The following is a 26,602-nucleotide window of genomic DNA, read 5'->3' as shown; positions in this document are numbered from 1 at the left end:
CTTAAAGTCAACCCTAGGCATATCGATGTCGACAATATATCTAGACTGAAAGTCAACGTAAAGGGTTATACAATTAGAAGGAGTTATCAAAGGAACCAATATATAAGCGGACATTAAAATATATTTTTAGGTTAAAGACTAGAAAAGGAAAAAGACACCCACAACAAAGACAATAGTATAACCAACAAAACTCGTATACAGAAACAGAAATAAATGAGCAACCCGCATTCCACTTACAACTTGGAGCATCACCCTAGTATACCGTAAGGGTAAGCATCCTCTGTTTGTCTACAACTAACCGTCAATTCGCTCATTAAACTTCTGTAGTGGTGACTTAAATCTTGTGGTAAAAGGGAATGTTTAATAATTAAATTTACAAGCAGGACTTGATATATTCCTGTTACTATTGTACACTTATAAAATAACATTTGCCTTGCTCTGCTCATCAACTATTATTTTATTCGTCATATTAATTGTATTTATACCGGTTGTGGCACTACATTTATCAATCTCCAATGTAGAGATCTATTCTGTTTAAAACCCCTTGTGATTTTCCTTTACCACACGAAGCACTGAACTCCTTCTGCTAATGGACATTGATAGAAAACATAGAACCCAGCTTTATAAGAGTAATGTTCATCCCTTGTGAAATGTTGATATCAAATATAAAAGATATGTCGTTAATCGGGAAAAGGTTCAAGAAACAGATGAGATTTTGTTATTTTTTTTAAAAACGTCCTGCTTAAGGAGTCATTTTAGTGTTTGTTTGTATTGCAACTTAAATCTTATTCCTCATTTTAAAGAACAGAATGATATTAGAGCTTCTGTTGTCGTCATTATTTATTTGTATGTATACTTCATCGAAACACAAATTATTCAAAAATATGCTTTATTCAACTTGATTCACATCTTGGTTTTAAAGTAATACTAAATGGAACGTTCGTCTGCTCATCAATCAAACTATAACTGATAACATTATTTTTGTAACACAAATACTGCTTTGTTCATAACTGTTTCTATCTCAGGTAGGCTAAAATAAAAAAAATCCAAACTTAGAAATGTAATACAACGCAATATAGAGCCATTGTGTTGTGTAAACACTCCCAATAGTATTAGTCAAAATTATTAAAGGTATTAGTGGTAATTAATGTGAAGTTAGTCTGTGAGAATGTTATTGTTACAAATATTTTACACCAGCGCAAAACTTTCATTTGTTATTCAAAATTTCTTGTTTTAACCCAATGAAACTATTAATCGTTTTGTTTTTTATTGAAATCAGTTAATAACTAGTGTACTTGTTCATTGACTGTGCGAGCAAAAACGGTATTTCTTTCAGTTCAAATCACATACATTTGTTTTCATTTTTTTAAGTTGTCTTTAATTTACTAATTGCTGTTGATATTTATCAAACACGGCGCATCCGGATAGTGATATCTTTTAGATTGTCCCATTCTTTGATTGCGTAGTTTCGTTTCATTATCTAGATTTAATTACTTGTACTTACTTGTTGGACAGCAGACAGCGTATTCATCAGTGGGTGAAATGTTACAGGTATAACCTTTAGGACAATCTTTTCGTCCTTGGCCTCTTCCACAAACCACTCCTTTCAATGCTTGACCGAACTTGCACACCTCTGAGAAATATAATGATATTGAATGTCGTAAACCTTTACAATGATATATTGTTCATCACCAGATGTATTATTTAACCATAGTACTTACAGTGTGAAATGCAAACAATTTTTTTTAAATATGTTTACTATTAAAATTCTTTATTTAAACCACTGGTGTCTTATTTTTTAAAGTTTCATTTTATTGTTCTAATGTCGTTGGACATTTGATTTGTTTTTTGTTTGTTTGTTTGAAATGAATGTATCGTTTATGCTTAAATCTTCAGTGTTTCCACCGAAAATATACTGTGTGCAATTGTAGGCATTAGTTCTTTACAAATTAACAACAGACTATGGAAATAAAACATGCATCTATACACCACTACATGTATGAGAGCTTTTACGAAACTGAGAGTGTTATAAAAATAAGCTTACGTTGACAACAGGTTACACCATTACAAAGGTATCCCTTTGGACAGACCTGAATATTTGGACGTTTACCACAAAATACTAAGTCTCCATTTTTCTGCAGAGGAAATCCAACATCACATGCTGTTTGAAAAAAAACTATTTAGTTTAAAATATTTTAAGCGTGATTAAAAAGCATACATGAATAGAAATCCGTTACATAATATACGGAAAAAAAGTTAAGTTACAATTGAAAACATACAAACAAATCAGCATATGCTGCCTGTAGTGTAAAGGAATTTACTTTGCCGCTAACCTAAGTTTACACTGCTACTATGCCTAAGTGCCATTCTGTTTAAGGTTCAGGTAATGGTTGGCATATAATAATTCTCAATTTGGTATTTGGTCTTTTTGTTGCCTAAAAATATTCAATACATCTAGAAGCAACTGAAAAGCTTTTCTAATTTATCTTGACGTAACTGTGACGTAGATATTTTTAGACTGCTTATTAAAGGAAAAAAGTGCGGAAAATTAGTGTATCAATATTTTAAAAATGCAAGGTTCACAAAAAACTTTTTTCTGGAGGTTATCAGGTAGAAATACTTGGTTCATACAAAAACAAATATCAGTGTTTTTTCCTTCATGTGACACACCTTATACAAATTTTGCCCGATTCTTAGAGGGATACGTACTTAAGTGTTTATCAAAATACTTACGCTGGGGAGTTACTCCTCCAGTAGGCTGAGAACATACGTGACCACATCCATTTGAGCAACATTTTTGAATCCCTGGACAACTACTATCTCCAGAGCACAATTCAGCACAATGTCCTACAGTACCAGGTGGTAATATTGGACAGAAACCGGGTTTTGTCTCCGGAACAGCATTAGTACAAGTATGTCCACATCCATTAGAGCAACATTTCTGTGTCCCTACACAGTCACCGTCTTTACTGCATTGTTCAACACATGCTCCAGCTCCAGTAGGGACGGGGCAAATACCAGGTTTGTTACCGGGTCCTTTTTAATAATATACAATGTAAATGCCGTTTTGAAATGAACATTGTAATTCGTATTTGTAGTGTCATTTATATTGCGCACATGAGCTATATTATAACTATAAAAAATATTTATGAAGGCAATTAATATTTGATAATACAAAAACACTTTTTAAGCTTACCGTGGAATACGGTTTCTTAAATTAGAATCTTTATAAGCATGTACCTACATTAATATATATGGGGAAAATCTTGCAAGTGTGAAAAAGATCTTAAAAATAAATACCGTTTGGACAACATGCGAAGTATTGATCAGCCGGATGGGCCTCACAGTAGTACCCTTTTGGACATTTATTTGATCCAACAACCATTCCACAAGACAGTGTTTTATGTGGGCTTCCATATTTACATGCTACAAATGTATAAGTGTGAAGTTTAAGGAAAAATTACCCAAAACATTATAATAAGAAAATAGTTTTGAGACTTTGCCATTTTCACTATGACGTTAGAAATGTGATGTTGTCATTTTTGCATTCTTTATAAAATAAAACTGCATTTTCTGTCACATTACTAGCTAGAATGTAATGTATATCACATTCCTCTCACTACTCAATCAATGTTAATTGTGATAAAACTTAACTTTCATCATTAATATCGAAATATGCTTCTTTGTTCCTCTTTAAAAATAGCATCATTCAATGTTTGTGATAATGAATAAGTGTATACCTACGGACTTGACAACAAAAACCGGCACTACTACGACGGTGAAACACACAATAATATCCTGTAGGGCATGATTTACTTCCGGGTCCTAAACCACATGTTATTTCTAGTGGTATTCCTTTTTGACACTCTGAAATGTAGAAGCTAATGTTTGCAAATTCAGAACTTGCATTTGAGTTGTGGTCAAGGCCTAGATGGTAAAAATTGTTAATGATTTTAAATTTGCTTTATTTTATTGTGTATCACTGAATTTCTTCTTTCGTCTTCATCGAATGTGATATTTGACGATCAGCCTGTCAGGTGTCTCCAATAAAGCAGAGGTCAGTTACTCCAGCGATACAAGCAATCCATGCTCCAAGTTTTTAGAAGAGTGCGGGTTCTCATTTACCCTTCTTTCTATGTGCGTTCTAATTTAATTGATATTAGATCGATATGTATGTCGTAATTTTGTCTGCTTGTTATCATTGAATTATGTTATTTTTTTTATTAAAATCCCGATTTTAGTTCTCTTGATTTCAATGGTTTTTTTCTCTTATTCTGACTATTCATTGCCCTATTTTATGAGCAAATATACTCTGATCTTTTATAAGTAACTGTTACCATTGTCCCATCCTTTTTGAAGTTTTAACTTGAATACAACAGTGACACTTTAACACTTGTCACTTTTCTGTAATGTGCTAATATACTAAATGGTGTACCTTTTTTAAAAGCAATTACAAAAAAGCAATCAATAGATATGTAAAAACTCGATTTGTCAGAAACATAAAAATGATTTATATTTTATAAATAGCAATTTTCAAAAATGAATAAAGCTAATCTTGATAAAATCTCTTCAAACAAAAGAGTAGAACATGACATTAAGAGACATGAAAAAAATGTTTAAGAGTGGCATTAGTCATTGCTTTTTCAAACGATATGAGCTCATCGATTCCACATGCCAAACATTTGAAGACGATAGAATTATAAAAAAGTTACCTACTTAAAGGTGGCGGTGGTGGTGGTGGGGTCGGTGGTTGTGGTGGGTGTTCACCTGAAACATTGATAGAAACGCCAAGCGCTTAGAATATATGCTTACATCTATCTAAACATATTGAATTTTATTAACCCTCATTCTTGAAATGCTTCATAAAAAATGCTTTTTTTTTATACTTATACGTATGTATTGGCCATATTTATCGATCAAGTAAACTCCTGATATAAATGAATCAAATCAATTCATTGATATACATTTTATCAGACGAAATCTCAATTATTGAGTGTCAAAATACTAACCACATCTCCTTTTACACTTTCGTAAAGTTTTAAAGTTATTCTTGTTTCCTTTGCATCCACCGTAGATAAATTGTTCACATTTGTCGGTCAGAGAGTTATAGAAGAATCTTTGGAAAGAACCTCTGCATGGACCAGGAACTTTAGGCAAAAGACAAACTGTAACGACAATAACAGGTGACTTTATATATATCACGTAAGAAATGTGTTCGAAAATGAAACAAAGTTATGCTGAAACATGTTTGTTCAGTTTTAAAACGGTTCCGTGAAAAACGTTAACGCTACATTGTAATAACATCATGTGTGTTATATTTTAAATATATGCAGAATCAGTATACAATTATTGTATGTCTCTGAACACCATAAGCAATTAATGCACCATTATGTAATTATATGTATTAATTAATATTTCGTTAGTTGAATGCTATATACATTTACACATATCAATCAACGTAATACAATAATATCTAATCATGTTCACTGCTATATCTTAGTATTTTGGAAGCCTTTCTTAGGATATTGTCAAAGAAGAAACTTAAAACACGGGCATGTTTACTTTTATTACATTTTGGTAATGCCTGTGGATTCTAATGCCTATGGATGGTCCTTTTGTTTGAGGCAATGGTAATATCGTTTAACTCGAATTTAAGATCATATACGCAACCAATGGTGTTTTTGAAACTCATTCGCATAGCGTAGATAGTGAAGCGTCTTATTGTGTTGGGGAGTATTAGAATTATTTTCCCGTAAATGCACCAATCGCATGAACTCCTAAAGATGGTTTGAATATACCCCATTTACCACAAGTTGCTTTGACTTTGTTACAACTTTTTCGTGATGAGAAATTGTTGTTATTTCCGCTGCATTCATCAGCTTTGAATTTACGACATCTCATCATGTTCTTATCATAATACCATAGAGATTTCGTTCTAGGTGGGCCAATTTTACAAGAAATCACAGATTTCGGTTGATCGCACACTGTAAAGGGAAGAACAATATATTAATAAAACAATACAGCGATACAAACAATGTTAATGTTTAAATATAGCCTAGCTTGCCGAGTGGTCTAGGGCACTGGACTTTGTGCAGGCGGTGTTGCCACAGATCTCATAGCGGTACAAGTTCGAATCCCGCTGAGGGAACAACAAAACATTTGCATCGCATATTTGGCAGTTCTAATATCGTTGGGAATTTTTCAGACCTTTCTGTGTGTTTATATTTGATCCGATGGAGCAGTGTTGTGAATAGAGTCGTCACATTCTGAGACGTTAAATATATATATATATATTTATATAATATAATAGCAGTTTCTTTTATCAAGCTCCATACATGACATTGGCATATCTTATCATTCATCTAAACCCAATAATTTGTTGAATACAATGTTTACTATCGTAGATCTTGATACTAAATGTGAAAAATACAAGTAAATTATGTATTAAAATGTGATGATAAAAGTTGACAATAGTTAAAACATGAAGTTAAAGAACAAGACAACGATTTGTTCTTACCTGGAATACTACATGTTGTTCCACACGTATGCCCACAACATATCTGACCTGAAATTAAAGTTTAGTTTTTTTCTTGTAATCATGAGACATACTGTCTATTTTATTTCATGTAGAAAGGCTATACCTATACCTAAGGAAGATAATTCAATTCTTATATTAAATAAAAAATAGGTAAATTCTTATTTGCACATATCATATGGTACAGTTTAATACTATAGGGGACATTTAGGTTTTCCTGCGACAAAAAAGATCTGTGAATTAAAACATTGTTTGTGTAATTGTGTTCATCATTTCATACATAAAAAAAAAACACGACAAACCCCATTGTTAGTTAGTTAGACAAGTTCTTTATTTTATTTCCTAGAAAGAAATGATTAAGAGAATTATTTTCTTCCATTTAGAAGTGCAAACACTGCTCTGAAGATCAATCTGAAACGATTTGCACTTTCAAACTTCAAAGGTTTACTCTCTTTTGTTATCTTACAAAGCCTTTCTAATCAACATATCAAATAAATTGACAAAGATTTTACTATAATAGAATACGTCAATAAGCTTGTTAACAAGTTCGAGCTTAGATTTGTCTGTTGATTACATGTACTGTTGCCAGATGCTTTTTTCAATCAGCCTTTTTTGCAAATAAAATAGCAACATTGTGTTTGATTACCACCTACACATACACATTTGGAAATGATATTTTTTTATAGTAAAATTACAAATCTTAAACTTCTGATGAACGTTTATTGAAATCAGGAACATTTATAAGACTGGTTGATAAATATAAATTAATCAAATTTCTGAAATATAAAAAAAGATTATTAAACATGAAAAGCTTATAAAAAGGTTAAGTAAGTTTATGTTGTAGCAATACAAATAATGTTTACAATATTTTAAATACAAACTGCTGAAAGAACAGCTCTTCTGACTATTTCTGCTGAACCGGTTCCCGAAGTACTGTTATAACAGCTAGTGCCATATTTTTCTCACTATGTGATGACTGCAACTGACGCAACAGGACTCACTTAACTTTCCGGGCACCTAATTACACCACCGGTTTGTTCGATGTTTTGTTTTTCTCATCTCCAGTTTTATACATATCATTTATTTCGCTTTGTTTGTTTTATCGTGTCGTTACATTCTGTATAATGATCGTCTCTGTTTTCTGTTTAAACGTTTTTGAAATGTACTTCCGTTATTTTTTGTGGATAATGAATATAATAATTTTCATTACATATGTTTTTCAACCGCTTACAAACCTTTGGGACAGTTTGCATCATTGCTTTTGCACTCATCATTAAACCAAACACATCTTATATTTGGATTACTGGGGACACATCCTGGCTTCTGCAATAAAGACAATTTATTACATTTGCCTTTCTAAAAAAAAGGATTATGTAATCACAGTGGGGATGTTTGTTCTTCGAATATCCCATTTTTCCCGAAGATTCCAGTTTTACGCCGATGTTTTACATTTTGAGTCATAACTATCATGTTATCTTCCAAATAGTTTAATTTGGTTTTACAATGCCATTATGATTATATCGGTGTGTAAACGAATGAAACAATTTTCGAAGTTTTGTATCATGGAGGAAATCAACATTTGTTCTGGGTTTTCTCTCATGAAGCAACACATTGTTCGTGTTTATATAGTGTTTTTTTTTTTATAACACGTGATTTTCAGTTAAAATGTTATAGTTAAATAATTAAGAATAACTATTGACTACACGATTTTTTGAATTCCTGGTCATGTACCCTTTAATTTGAGAAATTAGTATTTTAGATCTCATTTCTGTTCTAAAAATAAATCTTTGAATTTACATGAATTTCGCGAATATTGTATTAAATGAAGAAAGAGTAATCAAGGGAACCAAGGTTATAGCGGTAATCAAAAGAATGTAATCCAGGGACAAAGACCAGACATGGAAAACAGACATACACAACAAAGAACATAAAGTAACTAAAATCATACATACAAAGTAACAAAAGTAAATGAGCAACTCGGACTCCACTAAAAACTAGGAGCATGGACCAGGTGCACCGGTAGGGTAAGCGTCTTCTGCTTTTCTAGAAACACCCGCCGAGTTGCTCATAAAAAGTCAAGTCCGGGGTAGACAAAAGAGGAAAGGAAACCTATGACCCGTTGAATAAATCCGTTTTCATGGTCCTGATGGATACACCATAATGATCCACGAGTTCATGATGACGACCATAAAACTTCTGTAGTGATGACTTCAATCTTGTAGCAACATAACCCTGTTCCAAAAGCCTATTTGTTAGAGTTCTAGCGCGATACAAAAGGTCCGCGTAGTTTCGGCAAGCTCTGGCATAACGTATGAGTTAAGGAGCCGAAAGGATGTTGCCACAGATGAAAGGAAAGTTGACAAATTGAGGAATCTCTACCAAGAACTATATATTTGTATCTAGGTGTACCATCTTTTTTTGGAAAATACAACGATGTATAATGTTTCTAAGTCGGATTTTAACTGAGTATGGGGAATAGAAGTATACAGTGTTGAAAAATAATAGGTTTTAATGCTATTATATTCAGATAATAGTCTTGAACTGATTGTCTCCAAAAGATCTTTTGAATTTTTTAGGATCCACATTGAATTAATACCACTACGGGAGTAACAAGTGTTGTGGTAGGACTGTAGACCCTCTTTGACAGTTGTGAGTATAGAAGTTAAAAGTTTTGAAAGAGGTTTGGTGGTACATTTTGCAGATCCAGCTATAAAATAACATTAATCTTCACATTGCCCTGGTAAATAAATAATCGGCGAAATAAAGAATCATCGTATAAAGGAAGACCAAATCATCGTAAAAAACAGCTTATCGTGAAACAAATATTTCCAATGCGCTAATAGTATAAAACAGGGCAGGATTTTCTTATAGTAAAAAGAAACCCTCGTACTGCTACAAATGTATGTATTACATTGATCAATGTTTCACTCATATTCAACTAATTCATAGATGAATTAAATAATTTTAGTAATTCCGTAGACATTTGTTAGAAAGATTTGTGATTGTGCCACGCCTAAAGAATGGCACATTGAATTACTCTTTGTAAAAGGGACTTGATAAGGAAAATATTATTAAATTAAAATTTAAATGGCTGATATATATATCAATCTGGTTATGTTTAACATCACCAGGAGATGGTAAAATTTAAATTGAATATTTCGGATAACTGATATCCTTTCTCAGCATAAAACTCATAAAACTATATAAGCATAAAACTCACGAAACTTCACGAGCATACAACTCACAAAATTCGAGATCAAAACAGATTCAGAAGCTGAATCGCGTACGCTGTGGGTGATTGTACCTTTATCAAAGGCTCACATAAGCAACTGATAAGGAGCCTGAATGAAAATTGATAAAAGAGGGTCTTTTATCAAAGTTATAATTAACTTACAATTAACGATATATATATATATATATAAATCGTTTATAATAAATTGTAGTCCTCAGTGATTGTCTGGTAAGTAGAAAAAAGACAGGGAAAACATATTTTTTTATTAATCAGTTACAATGCCCTAATTTAGTCATTTATAGGACAAGTCATTCATTGATAAATGGGCTTCAACGGCATTAGACTATTGCAACAAGAGTAGAGGGGTATATACATGTTTTCTACATCTGTAAACATCATTTGATTCAAAGTGACGCTGGCTTCCATGTTAACAACCATAGCAATATAGCCAGACATATTCAAATAAAATATAAATAGCCGCTAATTGTACTTTTGAACCGATAACCTGCGTGAAATGTCGTGATACGAAAAGACTGAAATTCGGTATGCATAAAGGAGGTATTAAAGCTGAAGAAATTTGAAAAGGAAACCAATCTTTCGTATGAGCAAAAATTCCCGCAGTCCTATATTGATGGACAATGTACCTAGATCCTTTATTCATGAAACAAATATATCGAGAATGGATATGGTGAATATGTCAAAGAGACAACAACTCCATCGGAAAATGAAAAATGTTAGCGCAAGGCCTCTCATGGATCTTCAATGAATGACGAGGAAATCTTAACACCACTGACCAGGCTGCAGCTGGCCCAGATCAATGTTATGCACAGGCAAAATTATTTCACATGATTTTCACACGAATTCCACACGATTTTCACCTGAATGAGCAAATTATCTAAGTGACAGAGTTCACATGCAATTCGGGTGAATGGAGCCTTCACGTGAAATTCACACTAAATGTTCACATGAAATTCGTTTTTAGTGAATTTCAAATGAAGATCATGTTAATTTCATGTGACTTTTACATGAATTTCCTGTGAAGCTCGATTAACATGAATTTCACGTGAATAATATTTGCCTGTGTACACAGGTTAAGCGATATAGTTGCCCCCCCCCCCAATACACGTAAGACCGTAAAAGTAAATCTGAAAATGAAGATGAAATAATACAAACAGACGCAAGATATTCCTGACTTGAGAGGGGCGCAAAAATGCGGCATGGTTAGAGTACTTTGGCGTGATCACAACCTTTTACCTTTTAAATCTGAACACTGTGGAAAAAATATTACACAATTAAACACACCCCAACTCTAAGTCCCCTGTTAAAACATAAATAAACTGATAATGCATTACACAAATGCATAAACAAAAGACTTCTAGCAGTTAACTGACATATTCCCTTAACATTATGCCCTTACTGTATGTAATATCTATCTAAATTATTTACATACCGGGTTAAAAAGTTTAAATTAAGCAGAGGAAATTCAAATTCACTTTCTTACTTAACTGTATTATTTTTTTTCGAAACCAAATCGATAAGTTTAGTACTGAGCTTAAACTACTATGCATTTACATTTTAAAGAAGTTTTAACTTGACTGAAATGTTTGATATGCTTTAACATTGTTACAGGTTGTCGAAATAACCCATATAGAAGCAATTTTCAGAAAAAAAAGAATATCAATGTACAGACACATTTCATATTCCAAATGTTTTATCTGCCTTGTCAAATCTGAAACTCGTTAATTGACAGTGTCGCACATAATATATGATTCGTAAATTGATAATTGTCCTTTGTTTGTTTACTACATTATATAAAGGCCACGTATATTGGTATTTCTACCATTTGTTAGATTTTCTGGTACCAAAAACATGTTCGTATCATGCATTTAGTAATATTTCTGATTTCATTTAGAATGCATCTTGTTTATTACATTGTTACATTAATATATTATTGATATATACGCTATAACATTACATATGTACAACTGAACAAATTATATATTGAGATATTGAACCAAAAAGAATATTGACTTTACAAAATACTTTACTAGAGACTTAGTCCCACATGTTTCTAGGATTATTATGGATTGGTAAATATTAACAAAAGGCTCTGGAGAGCCCGACTCGCTCACTTGATATGAAAAGTTCTGTTTTACTTTTCAATGGCCATGTGGCAATAAATCGTCATGCAATTTGTACCGTTAGATACCTTAGTAGTTTTATTACCTTGATTAAGGATCAATCCACCAGTTATCAAGTTATATGCAAACACCACATAATTAATCTTTTTGGTGCACTAAAGGCACTGTTTCCAAAAAAATAAAGAGGCAGTATATAATCTAGACTTTTCTTGACTTTTGGAGGCATTGCATCTATTATCTTTTACAAACCACAACAATGTCACTGTTTACTTTCCAGAAAACGACGACGAATGCATAATGATGACAATAAGTCCCATGGACTCTTTGTCCAGGTGGGAAGAATTTGATTAAGTGAAATCATCCATAAAATCAACACTTAGTATAAATATGCGGGACAAAAACAAAACAAAAAACAAAACAAAAAACAAAACAAAACAAAACAAAAAGGATTTTGAGGATTGCAATGTAAACACACCAATTGTATTCATTAAATTAATTAATTAAAAAAAATTAAAAAAATTAAAAGTTATCATTTATAATCTAACTTCTGTATGTAGTTTTAATAAATACAATGAGCATATGGATATGCACTGTATCTTCATAAAATTCCTAGTATTTTACATATCTTTCGTCCTTTTTTATATTGGACCATAACAACAGGTAGGCAAAATGAATTGACCATATGATCATCGACCTTCTACGACTATTGATTGAACATTATATACTTAATATAGAGAGATCTAAATCCAATTATTAATTGCATACAAGAATTACTCAATACCAAAATATCGAAACAGGGAGCCAAATTTTTCAACAAGAGAGTTTCTAACCTGTTCAATACAAGAAATAAAGCCTCTTCATTTTTTTTTGTATTTTTAAATTTGTCATACTGCAAATTTTGATAAATGTAATGAATGAAATTTAATATAATTCGGGGTCAAACAGTCTGACTAATGAATTTGTTAATACCCTCGGAGACCTTTGGCCCACTAGCAGTGTCATCGACCCTTTGCTATTAAATACAAAAATACCGATCATATAGATATACGTGTGACATGCACGTCATAAACTTTTCTAATCAGATACAGTTGTACATGTCAAGAAAGGTGAAATAAAAAAAAAGATCGTTAGATTGCTGTTTTGATATTTTTCTTTATTCCTTTTTGTCTAAATTCAGAAAAGTGGTGTACTTTGGTTATTTTCAAGACGCCTCTAATAAGAATAAATCATCGCATTAAAACAAGCGATTTCTCAGGATTCACAGGTTGTAGTTGATTTGTAATTCATCAAGCGTTTGAAAATCAACGATAAGCAAAAAAAACATTAAAACATAGCATATTTACGTTACGGTATATCCGTCTGCAACATGAAAACTGATTTGTTCAACGTTTCATAGTTTGCTTTACCTCTTTCGTCTACCCCGGACTTGACTTGTTATGGTCAACTCGACGGGTGTTTCTAGAAAAGCAGAGGACGCTTACCCTACCGGTACATCTGGTCCATACTCCCAGTTATTAGCAGAGCCCGAGTTTCTCGTTTACTTTGTATGTATTATTTTAGTTACTTTATGTTATTTATTGTATGTCTGTTTTCCATGTCTGGTCTTTGTCCTGGATTACATTCTGTTGATATCCGCGAGAATCTTGGTTCCATTGATTACTCATTAAAACAAAACAGGAGAAATGCATATAATACATGTTTTTTTTTCAACTTGAAAATTGTCCTACTGTATTTAGCAAGCTTTGAACACAAGGATCCGTTGATGAAAAATGCTGCAATGTAGATGTAACAATACAAAAATACAAATAAGACAAAATTGAGATGACATTAAAAGGCTCCTACGTGATGTTAAATACATGGAAAGCAGGAAATAGAATGATTCTTTAAAAGGAATGAAATACAATCAAATTCAAACATAAAAAATAAAATGCAATGATAATATCATAATAACATGATTTTATAATAGTGAAATTTCAATATTTACCAGTTTTCCTTGTTTCAGTGAAATCGGCGTCGTTCCCTCAAGGGCTAAAACTAGTATTATTAACGACAACAACGTCAGAACCGCCATTGTCAATGACCAGCTTTTAATGATAAATTGGTATTTCACTTTTACGCTCTTATAATATGCACATCTGTTAGCGGCATCTAATATGAACTTATATGTTATGTAGTATATTTTGTTTGATCATGAACATAATCCGCTTTTATGAAAGAAAATAAATGAGTATATTGGGAAAGTTCTAATAAAACTAGACATAACCTGAAAAAATCCCAAAACAATTTGTATTAATGTGGTCACTTGTATATGATGAATTTGCTTAGTTTACGTATGATGTTACTTAAAAATGAATTACAATAGATTAAATAGATAGACCTCTTTCATCGTCTGTGGACGTGATAACCATGCATTAATATGTGAATATTGTACTACATTCACGTATGCCATATTTGTTTTATTGTTTAATGTTAACAATAGTCATGAATTCATAGACTACATACATTACATGTCAACAGAAACAAATAAACTTTGTTACTAGAATAATATATCTCGTTAATGTGCAGTATCAGTCATTAAACATATGTCTATGTATTCTAAACTTTTAACAGATGTTTGCAGCATTTAATTATAATCTTTATTAACTTTGTAGCGAATGCATTTTTTGTCGTTGACAACATTTGCTCAGGATTTATGTATTTGTTCGAAGTAAATAATTATTGACATCTGTTCCGATAATGCCGTGCAAACGGAATTAAAAAAAATGAAAATAAACTAAATTGCGCGTATCAAAGAAAGTGTTCATGACAATCTCTTTTAAAAAAGCTATTTTTTACAATCAAGCAAACACAAATGATATATTTGAAATTATTACTAAAATGAAAACTAACTGAGATAAGTAAGAGTAATCAAGGGTGCCAAGTTTCTAGCGGAAATCAAAAATGCAATCAAGGGACAAAGACCAGACGGGGAAAACAGACACACACAACGAAGAACATAAAACAAACAAAATAATACATTAAGTAACAAAAGTAAATAAAACATTATATTATAGAAAATGGTTTTAGTATTCCAGTTTGATTAGTTGTTGCAATTTTTTTTTCACATTTATCTCGATAAATTCGTTTTGAGAGGAAACTAATATATGGAGGTTTATCATGACAATAATGATTCAAACAAATTATAATGATTGTCAATTAACAGAAATGTAATACTGATTTTATTATAGAAGATTTAATTTACGTCTTTAGTCTTCCTTAATCATCCGTTTGGAGCTAAAAGTCTGAAAAAATGCATTATTTTCAGCAAGGATATCGCTAATGTGTATCTTTATCTACTCCTCGACAGACAAATCTACATGTGCAGAAAAAAAGGGCCGTTTAAAGGAAAGTTATCAGACAGGCATTATGAACATTAACACACGTAATGAGTATCATTATTGCAAATATAGTGTAGCACAATCATGTGGGTTTTAACTGTTTATAACAAATTAAATTGTTTGAAATTGTAAATTGATTGAACATTTCATGTCGGCTTTTTTAATCAAAATATACGAGTGTATTTGGGATCGGAATTCCAAATCTACACATTCGTTTATCCCATATACCACCTTTATGAAAGGATTTTATTGATTGCTAAACATTTGAAATGACGAGATATCTGTGTCATCTGGAAACATTTCGTTTTATTTAGTTTTTTAAGTGCGTTGATTGATTTCTGTTTTACAATATTTTCTTTAACAAAAATAAATACAAATAAGAATATTTGAGTGTAGAAATTTTTTAATTCACTCAAAGAAGCACTAAGCAAAATTTAATTTGGGTCTTTCTATGTCTAAAGTGTACTCTTTGACAGAAGTAAAAATAAAAGCTGAATACAATGAACAGTTGCAACTTACGGATCTGACAACATATACTGCTGGAAAGAACACAACAATGCCCTATAAGACAAGATTCACCTCTAGGTCCTGTACAGTAACCTTCAGAAAATCCTTTCTCATATACTGAATAACACAAAAGACAGAATTATCGAAATAAATAGTAGATACATGCACATGATTTTAGCATGATAGCAATGCGATAATCATATGTATACTTAATTCTCGAATGATACGATAAGCACATATTGCCAACCGTATGATTCTCATAGATAACATATTTGTCTGGATAGGGAATTTATTGAGATTTAAACACAATATCGAGAATAACGACAGATCAAAAGTAAACACTTTACTTACTACAAGTTTGAGACCATAGTGTGGATTGAAACCAACTGAAAACAACCTAGTAGAAGTAATATGCATGTATAGTTTTTACTTTACGTTGCACGATCACAGGTTACTGAAAGTATACTTTAGTTTATCTTAGCATTCAATGTATTTATAATTGATCCTGATTACATTTTGCGTGAGATTCCAATGTATGTGCCAGTCTGATTATAAAAAACCACTAATTAGCTGGCCACAGGTCTGATATTTGTATTTGGGTATAGACTGGGCATCTTTGAATCATTTGTCTTTAATTAGCCGAATCTATTCAGTCCTCAACAAAGTTGCGAAGGCTAATAAACTTGTATTCTATACATCAAAAGTATTCTCTTCCAAACATAAAAAAAATGTTCAAAATTAAATCATGTTACATACCATCAAATCTCGTGGCTTGTCTGAATGTACTTATTTGTGTTGGTATAAACGTCGATGGTTGAGGTCCAACTGCATAAATATAATATTGGTTGTAGATGATTGTATAGGATAATTAATTTAAAAATCACTACCTACACTACTTCTACATGAAGAAAAATGTATCTGTTGTTTTAATTTTGTATTGATAATTCCAATGTGAAGCACGTAATATTAATAATGATAATATTGTCATATTTATGATACGATTATAATAATCAAAGGACCTAGTACCTATCTCCCCTTTTGACTTTATCTAATAACAAGAAAATTGAAAGTTCTCGATCACTTTCCAATGTGATATTTTTAAGTGTAAGTGTAAGTCTAAGAATCAGGCAAAATGGCAAAAATGAGAAACATGCATATCAAAACCCAACCGAACTGAAAGTAAAATATTAATCAAGGATGTTTTTTCTATTAGAAAAGATCATTATCTGCATCATTAGATTTGATCGGAAAGTTTCAATAGAACCTTAGAAAATGACATTTTTAACACAATTATCTGCCCTTTGAATAATCCTGTTCAATGCGTTTTAATGGTATTTTAAATATATTGTTACTTTGTATGTATGATTTTAGTTACTTTGTGTTCTTTGTTGTGTGTGTCTGTTTTCCATGTCTGGTCTTTGTCCCTGGATTACATTCTTTTGATTACCGCTATAGCCTTGGTTCCCTTGATTACTCTCTGATAATCTTGATCTTTCATTTTTGACCTTGATATTGTTAGGTTATGATTTTGGTCCTGCTAAAAAATATGTATTGTTATAAGACACTTTTCCCCAAAAAATAACCATTGCTATATAAAAAGGACATAAAAAACTGTTTGGCGAATAATGTTGCAGTTACTGAAAGAAAATCACACACAGTGAACCGTATACATGTTCAGTTTGCTATTCTAGAAATATTGAACATTTTTAAGCATACTATATATATATATATATATATATGATCTATTATCAACGGCTAAAGACACAAGTTTCTACATCCCACGGTTTAGAAGTGTCAGTAACCAATCGACTTCAGTTCAGTTTAGAACGCAAAGCAGCAGAAATTTCGAATGATATCGAAAACTATTCAAATTACTGCGATCCTTTTCGTAACAATATTCAGATTCCGGTTTGAGCGTACCTATAATATTTCATGAGATATTTGCGAAACAATATATTTTGTGTTAAGGGAGTACCCCATTTCTAAAAATAAAATTTTGCTTGACATTATTTATCGATAGTTAACTAATAACTAATATTATGTTTAACGAAACTGCAAAAAAGTAACAACATTGTTTTTCTATGAAAATATTTACTAACATTGCCAGTCCAATGGTCGTGATTGTTGTGGTGATCGTGGTGGTTGAGGAAATACACCTGTATATATACAGCTTTTACATTTTTATATATAAAAAAAAAATCTCAGTATGTCAAATTAGAAACGAGCTAGAATAGGCCGATCTGCCCTCATGTCATCCTTCCAAGTCAGGGTTTACCTTTGCTTCCTCAAACCCCTGACATCACTCATTCATATTTATTGGGTATCGTCCTGCCAATTCCGATTGGTTACATTTCCGGGTAAGAAGCAACAATGAAAATCAATTGAACATATAACATCAGTGGAAAGGTAAATAATAACACGAGGTAATGGACAATCCAAAATAGTAACTAATAGTTGTAAGATAACACAAATGATTCAATATGAGAAAAAATGAAAACTATAGATTATGTTTAGAAAAAAAAATAGACGTTAACTTTTGCCATTTTGTAAGTTATATCGAAGAGTTTCTATTAAGAGTGATTTGATTGGATGTTGGATCAGGGTTGAATTTAGCTAACTCACTAGGAGGCGCTGGAGGATACCCGCTAAATATATATATATATATAGAAAGGTCTGACAAATTCCGAACGATGTTAGAATGTAAAATTTGCGATGCAAATTTATGGTCGTTCCCTCCATAAATATGAATAAATGAATTTTAAAATAAAATAAATTTTATCGCCAAAAATAAACTGCAGCATTATTTTATTTTGGTCACCTTAATACCTTGTTGTACCAATGGTACAGATCAAGTTGCGGTAACACGTAAGGTTTTGGTAAAATTTAAAAAAAATGTAACGCTACCCCTCCAAAAAATCGCTTTATATATATAGTTTTAAGACTATTTTGCATGATTATTTCTCATGCAGCTGGAAGTGGCGATAATACATGTACATGTAAACAATGCAAATATCGTGTGATTTCGGTAATTCTGCGACGAGATTCTAAAATCAATATTGATTGCACCAGACTTTTTGCATCCTTATGCATTATATGTGTTTGATAAAACATTTACTTTACTTTTTCTTTTCTGAATGGGGAATGGGTATTGGATAACAGGAAATAAGTTGACGCATATGGGGAATGGGGCAATGGGGTAAGGGGCAATTGGGGATGGGGCAATATGGGATGGGGCTATGTCGAATGGGGTATGGGGTACTGGGTATGGGACAATGGGGAATGGGGGATAGGACAAGTAGGAAGTTTATCCCATACCAGGACTGTATATCGTTTTTTTGGCTACTGAAAGAAAGAAATCGATAGTTGCTATGACAGCTTTTTCATTATGTTTTGCTATTTACTTTTTTTTGAGCGATTGATAACGTTGTAGTTTTTTTCTTCAAATAAAAACTTTGAAGCATCTAAATAATAATCACATTTCTATAACAAGTCCGAGCTGCTCATTTGTTTTTTGTTACTTTATATGTATGATTTTAGTTACTTTATGTTCTTTGTTGTGTATGTTTGTTTTCCATGTTTGGTCTTTGTCCCTGGATTTCTTTCGTTTGATTTCCTCTAGAACCTCGATTCCCTTGATCCCTCTTTAAATGATATCTTTGCCTGCATAAACAATATAGATTTGTACTTTTTATTGAAACATATAAGTTATTAGCATAAACTGTATAAACCTAACTCCCTGTCAGGCTGTACATGTAGTGATGTACATTTTATACATGCGTTACATATTGTACATGTATATATCGATCGGGAAATGCATCTAATGTACATGAACAAAGTGTACAAGTTATAAATCAGCTGATTTCTTTCCAACAATATTTTTATAGCTCAAGACAAATTACATATTATAATGCATAAGTAGGTAACGAAATATACTGTGAGTGGTGACTGCCGAAGTACAATTGATCAATTATTGTAAATAGATGATTGCAACAACAAGTTCTTCAGAACAATTAGGAAAATACAAAAATGAAAAAAAAAAAAAAATAAAGTCCACCTCCTGCCCCAAATTTGAGAATCTTGAACATTTTGGATTTTTTAGAATGGCCTCAACGCATGCTTTTACTTTTACTGGAAAAAAATGTTGTATCACCACTTCATGATATATTCATTATATTATAACTTACAAAATGTGTCAACCCTTGTCAGAATCAGAAGATTATACCCTTATATTTCAATTTTGGTTAGTCTACATGTACATGCATCTGCAATGGTATATACATGTACATCAGTGACTGGTCTTATGGATCAGTGAGCATATCTTTCACGTACAAACATATGTCTTGAACATGAAAATGAACGTGGACTCGAGGTTAAATTATAAACACTAATTTTGAGGTATTGTTGTGTAGAAAAATCATTGCCTTACCATTAAGTGCTGATGCCAGTGTATTACTGGTTGACATTCTCTCTGAAGCTCTGTGACTTGAAGATATTTCTGTTGAGGAACCTGTCTGGTGTTCCAAAGACGGAATATTCCTTTTAGTTGATTGTATTGATTCCACTATGTCTCTGTTTGGGGTAGTTTCGTTAACGAAGTTTCTTGCTAAAACTAGTTCATGTGTAGTATGATTAGAGTTAGTTGATAAACTGCTTCCTTCATCATTCTCTTTTAATCACACATTCACAATTTCTTCAGCTGATGTTGCTGTATCTGTCAAATAAAACCAAAAAGCAACCAAAAAAAAAAAATAAATCAATAAAAAAAGCAAAGACAAGAATAGAAACAAAAACAAAATAAAACGAAACATGCAAAACCAATGTTTTGATAACTGCGCTGAAAATTATTCACCAGTTTCAGTCAAGTATCTGTAAGGTGACGATGCTTAAGGGGATGCTGACATTTTTTGCAGGTCAGCCTGGTACAAGTCAGATTATTTATTTTCCTCATAACCTTTGCTAAATTATTTATTTTCCAAACTCATAAAAGAGTCTATGAAAATTTAATGTGCATATCCGGGTCACCAAACTATAAGGTTTTGGTTCTTTATCAAAGCATGTGTTAATTTTTTATGTTTATTAAAGAGTAATTAAGGGAAAAATGTAAAGTTCATTTTTTCTATAAATCCATAATCTCTACTATATCAGACAGGTTGCATTCCTGGAGAAAATGGGTAGGGTCGGGCAATTTAGCCTCCTGTAGCAGAGCCCTATGGTTCCTACTCCGGGAGAATACCACAGTAGGGTTCTTTAACGTGCGAGGAACGTAGCATCTTTCCCAACACGCCAGGGGTACCCCAATCCACCACCTGGGGCACACATTCCAGTTGCTCTGTGGGCAGCTCGCCTAGCCCCCGGCTAGGTTTCGGAGCACTATTTAGTCGCCTTTTACGACAAGGTTTGCGCTGCTGCAGGCCTATTCTTTTAACACCCGGACCTGCACGGGGTCAGAATTTTAAATGAAAAAAAAAATTTAGTCTTTATAGTTTTAGAACCTTGAATAATAATCTTCCCATTGAAAGTAGGCGTTGTCAAAATACAAGTAGAGAAAATAGAAAATGTCATTTATGTAATGCGACAAATATTGGGGATGAGTACCATTATTTGTTTAAGTGCACATCATTTGATTATGACCTAAAAACCGTTCTTGCAGAAGAAAAAAATTGTTAAAAGACCAAACATTATTCAATTGAAAACTTTGATGAATAGCTTGTTACCTCCTGTTCTTAACATTAAATGTAAACTTATCTGATGAATAACAAGATGTTGTCTCCAAGGTAGTTCTCTAAATTTATGTATATAGAAACTCATCATGAATGTGACTCCAGATTATTCCATCCAATGTTTGTACACTAATCAACTTCTTATGAATATATGTAAATTGTATTGAATTTGTTGTCTTTACCATAGAAATACGCTGTTTGAGTAAATAAAGACATACTCATGTTTATTGCATATTTTCTTCTGACAAATTGGGTATGTGATTAAAAGAAATGATCTGTATTTAATGATATTGCCACTGGGGATTAGAAGGGTGTTGTTTAAAACTTGTGGAGTATTTAAACATGTATACTTTTTTAACTTATGAAACTTTCGCGAGGGTAGGTTTTGCGCAGGTCAGAATATTTATTTTTAATTCACAAGCCAAGGTCAGAATATGTATATTCTATCAACTTGCTAAGTCAGATTATTTATTTTTTGATATGTTGGACCAGATTATTTATTTCCTACAGAATCAGAGAAAGATTATTTATTTTCACAATCTGCCATCCCTCCTAAGAATCTAATTGTCGTCCCTTAATAAAGACCAAGGAAAGTTGGTGTGACCCGAGGCAAGGACAAGAAGTTTACATATGTGATCTTCCGCTGGACATACTGTTTATGCACAACATTTGCTATTCGCCTATTTTTATAAGTTTCTTAATACATTCATGTATATTACCTATAATTCATAAGTAATTTGATATAATAATTTTCCAAAATGTCTCCAAAAAATAAGTATTTTCAGTGCTTGTAGGACTTTTTCGTTGGAGTATCCCATCTCAAGTACCGACCTAGAAACAACTGTTTCTAACGGGTTTTTATCCCTGAAGACTTTTGTAGTCCAAATAATAAGGATCATTTCAGCTATTGAAAGAATTTGGCTAAACCGAACGGTTTTGGATATATACGCAAAAAACTACTATCTGACCGCTGCTCTATTTTTAGTATCGGCGGCCATGTTTTGGAAACAGATCAAAAATCCTCAAATCAGTTCTATGCAGGATAACCCAAGGAACATTCATACTAAGTTTAGTTCCAATTGGTCAAAGAAAAAGAGTTTTGAAAAAATTGTTAACGACGACGGGCGGCACCAAGTTATGGCATTAGCTTACATGGCCTTTAGCCAGGTTAACTAAAAAGAACAACCTCAAACGACAAAATGAAGCCATCATTAAATCATTGGAAACGACATATGCTTTGATATTTATGAGGTTTACTCGGTTTATATTCCGGACAAGTGGACATCGGTTTAACAAAATGTATATTTAAGATATTATTTTTACGTTGTGTCAACATACCCTTTTTCAAAGTTTTTAGCTTTTCTATAGCTTGTAGAACGTGATCATTGGAGTAACCCATCTCAAGTACCGACCTAGCAGCAACCGTTTGCAACAGGTTTTGGCTGCTTGCAATGTTTATCATTGCGTGCGTCTGATTTGGTTGATTTTCATTTTGCGTTGATAAATTGGTTCCAGTATTTTCTGGATTATTATGTTCGGCCTAAAAGGGAAAAAAGAAAAAAAAACATAAGTCACAAATATCTCTTACATATCAAAGCAATATTATTCTGAAAGCTTACACGAATAAAACAAAATATAACTGCATGTGAAGAGAAAAAAAAGGTTAAAGAAGAATTACTTTTGTATCTCTAACTACTGTTATAAATTAGAATTGAAGATAAGTAATACTGGAAAATGTGTGCATTCAATTTGAATGTTAAAAATACATTCGTTTTAGATTTGTATTATAAATGTTGCACTTACCATTATTTGTTTCTGTACTACTCTGATGAACTTTGAACCTTTGTTTTGAAGTAGATATGCACATTTCGGAAACCATCGGGCATGTTCTACCCACGGATCATCACCAGCCTCACAGTTGCGAAGACCTCCACCACAAAACAAGCACCGTGTGTAATCATTATATCCAGCGTATAGGAAACCAGCTGAAGCCATAGTTTTCGGAGTCTGGTCTAAATAACCAGGCCAGTGTTGGTAGGAACTGATTCGCACCTGAATTGGAGCGTAATTTGGATACTTTGGTTTATCTAAATTGATACCTAAATTTTGTATGTCTTCCTTGGGCTTGGCAATATTTGTAGCAGCCATAAATTGATTTGTCTGCGTTACATGTAGTTCATTTCCACTGATGTTTGAAGTACGGTGGAATTCACTTCTTTCGTTGTGCTCGCGATATCCACTGTGTCCGACATATGTATTTGACTTATTTGTAGTTTTCTCATTCCATGCATTCCTATTTTGAGAACAAGCTACAGCTCTATTTTGCGTCTGAGTTTCTGTATTCATATCGGTAGAACTGTGTTGCGAATTATTTTTTAATTCATTTTTCCTACCATTCACTGTAATCGTGGGATTATGTGTATTTCCGGTTCCTATAGGAATCTGTCTTATACAGTTGTTATGTAAAGTCCTTGTTTCAATATTTTAATCACCATTTAACCTCTCTATTATACTGCGTTCAGAAGTATCCGAAGAAGCTCTATTTACATCAACCGAAGCTGTATTTCGAGTATCATTTCGAGGATAAATATTTTGTAAATGTGGACAATTAGGGTTTAATTGTTTATGAATTTCGAGTGGATCTTCGCCTGGTCTCCAATTACAATGAGTTACTCCACATGCATAACATTTCACAGTATCAGACTGTCCAGTAAAATAAAAGCTGATGTAAAACGATTAGAAAATATATTTACACGACCTGGAAAGGTACTAAATGACGAAAGACGTAGCAAGTTATTTGACATTGATTCAGCTACCCCAATGGTGCCCCCGGAAGAAAGACTATCAAAATACGACAAGAGGGAAACAGGCATAGCATCAAAAGCTATGTTTGGTATTGTCCGCAATACAAATAAGTTATCAAGGACCGCAGAACCAAACTTGTTGTTAGTCATAGTTCCAAGCTTGGTTTTAGCGTTTTCGTTTGCATTTAACGATGCACATGGTTTTTCAAACCATTCCCTAACAGTCGAGGTTATCGCTTTACATTGATTTGGGTTTTTATTTACTATTTCGTTACTTTCTTCGAGTACTGACTTAATTTCTCGTAGTTCCGAAATCAAAACCTACGTTTCACAACTCCTCCTACTTATGATATATCTCTTAAATCTGTTTTGTGGAATACTAGCGTTTTTGGTATTCTCCTCTGTTGGTGTTAAACTGGCAAGTTTTTGCTTCAGTTTCTCAGTGGCATTTTTTAAAGTTTCTATAACCTGTGACAGGACTATTCTCTCACATTCAGTGTCATTTGCAGGCCAGGAAATGAGTCTTGTTCTTTTAAATTGATGACAATTTGTGATATTGTCACTTTTATTGACTGGGCACATCTTTCAAGTATACACCATGTAGTCTAATGACCGATATGGTCTCTTCTTTCTGACAAAAAAAGGATTACAATAAAGTAATTGGCGTTTTGCTGAATATTGTGCATGTTAAGCCATTGTTATAAAACATTTTTTTTCGCACATGCTCTCCATTTGTCTCACTTTTGATGTGTATAATATACATTTTAGTGTTCAGCGGTTAACAAATTTACTACCTCGTGCAAACTGATTCAATTTACAAAATTAAATTATATTTTTCTCATTATGTTTTTTCTTATGCTGTTGTACTGTATATATAAACCTTAACATATTGCTCACTTTAGCCTTTTTGTTTCAGAAAATATGTGAGTGTCAGTGGCTTATATACGTACGTTTGGAAATTTCTACATGATCTTTTTAAAGAAATATCTGATAATTGCGCGTTTCTCCAAGACCAAAATAGATGTCGAACAAGATATATATTTTAGTAAAGAAAAAATACAACTTGCTATCTTCAAATTGAAAACGATTTTTTATATTCATTCTAACATTTCTTCATTAAAAAGTCTGAATAACAAAAGCAAGACCAGCAATGTTTATGGTCAAACCCCCTCCCATTACCCTGTCCTTATTTTGATCAATTTTATTTTGATTTCTGGCGTTTTTTGGGGCAAAATTTGACAAAATATATTTTGTAACCCTCTTTTTAAATCTGTATATCATTAAGGTTTATATTCTAAAATTATAAACCGATTAATTACTCCCGCCCATACATGTTTGTCAATGAAAACTAACGAAACGATTTCTTCTATCGGCAATAAACATGTACTTGTATGTATATCTCTGTTGCTTAATTATAGCTGAACTTTTCTTACCGGCATGCATGTCAAAAGAACTACAGAACAAATGATTTAAATCCTTGCTGTAGAGTATAATGACACAAATTAGTTGAAGGAATTGGACTATTGTGTTTGAAATTTGGTAAATTGTGCAAAAACGAGCAGACCTTACGTGCGAAGTTTGTACTTGAAAGGGTAACAGAACGTCAGGATTATCACCAACGCAAACTATAGTATAAGGGGGAAATTTCGTTTTTATTTGTTGGACAACTTTGTACAAAAAGTGGCGATGCTTTAATCTTACATGTATACATCGAAAAAGGATAAAATATAAGTTTTACTGAAATTGAGAAAAATAACATTCGGAAATTCATGAAATTAAAATTTGTCTCGTATTTCGGACCAAAATTTGAAGTGCGACAATCCTGTAAGCCTCAGTAAAAAATAGCTATATTTCAAAACAATGCGTCTTTGGGGTTATTTTGCTGAATAATCATAAATTTTAGCAAATAACATGTATTTATTCATGAAATGGTCAACCTATATTTTAAATCTAATTAAGTTCGTTGCTTCTACAGTCAGTTTGTTGGTTTCATTTTTTTTTATTTTTAATACTAATTTCAAATCTAAGTTCTTTGCTCCTACAATTAGTTTGGTGGTTTCATTTTTAATACGGGACACATTTCCGCGAATATCCAAATTAAAAATAGAAGAAAGTTGTTCTTTCGGACGAAAATGGCGATTATTGGGCATTATTCTAGCCAAATACGCTAATTATTCAATGGAGTACGAACAACGGCCATAGGCGCACAAATTAGCAAGTAATAGTATACTCCCCCCTTACAATTTTCTGGATCGGAATCCCCATTTTTGAATATTTCTAAAAATT

At 32.4% G+C, this 26,602-nt stretch overlaps 1 protein-coding gene across 1 annotated transcript in view; it reads right to left on the bottom strand.

Annotated features, from left to right (window-relative positions):
- The window catches only part of LOC148620609 (papilin-like), a 35,660-nt gene extending 21,576 nt beyond the window's left edge, over positions 1 to 14,084 (bottom strand). The window contains exons 1-12 of the mRNA XM_088573862.1: positions 13,893 to 14,084; positions 7,771 to 7,858; positions 6,518 to 6,565; positions 5,808 to 5,984; positions 5,010 to 5,165; positions 4,717 to 4,767; positions 3,745 to 3,867; positions 3,301 to 3,426; positions 2,734 to 3,036; positions 2,045 to 2,161; positions 1,505 to 1,633; positions 1,018 to 1,030 (exon numbers count right to left, since the gene is read on the bottom strand). Coding sequence (XP_088429988.1) covers positions 1,018 to 1,030; positions 1,505 to 1,633; positions 2,045 to 2,161; positions 2,734 to 3,036; positions 3,301 to 3,426; positions 3,745 to 3,867; positions 4,717 to 4,767; positions 5,010 to 5,165; positions 5,808 to 5,984; positions 6,518 to 6,565; positions 7,771 to 7,858; positions 13,893 to 13,979 — 1,418 coding nt within the window. The 5' untranslated portion in view covers positions 13,980 to 14,084. The remainder of the gene's footprint in view (positions 1 to 1,017; positions 1,031 to 1,504; positions 1,634 to 2,044; positions 2,162 to 2,733; positions 3,037 to 3,300; positions 3,427 to 3,744; positions 3,868 to 4,716; positions 4,768 to 5,009; positions 5,166 to 5,807; positions 5,985 to 6,517; positions 6,566 to 7,770; positions 7,859 to 13,892) is intronic.
- Between the last annotated feature and the right edge of the window lie 12,518 nt (positions 14,085 to 26,602).

The sequence above is a fragment of the Perna viridis genome, chromosome 3, assembly GCF_037379345.1.
Source record: "Perna viridis isolate PV_CMFRI_1.1 ecotype Kerala chromosome 3, ASM3737934v1, whole genome shotgun sequence".
NCBI lineage: Eukaryota > Metazoa > Mollusca > Bivalvia > Mytilida > Mytilidae > Perna > Perna viridis.
This window is presented reverse-complemented; position numbering and strand designations above follow the sequence as displayed.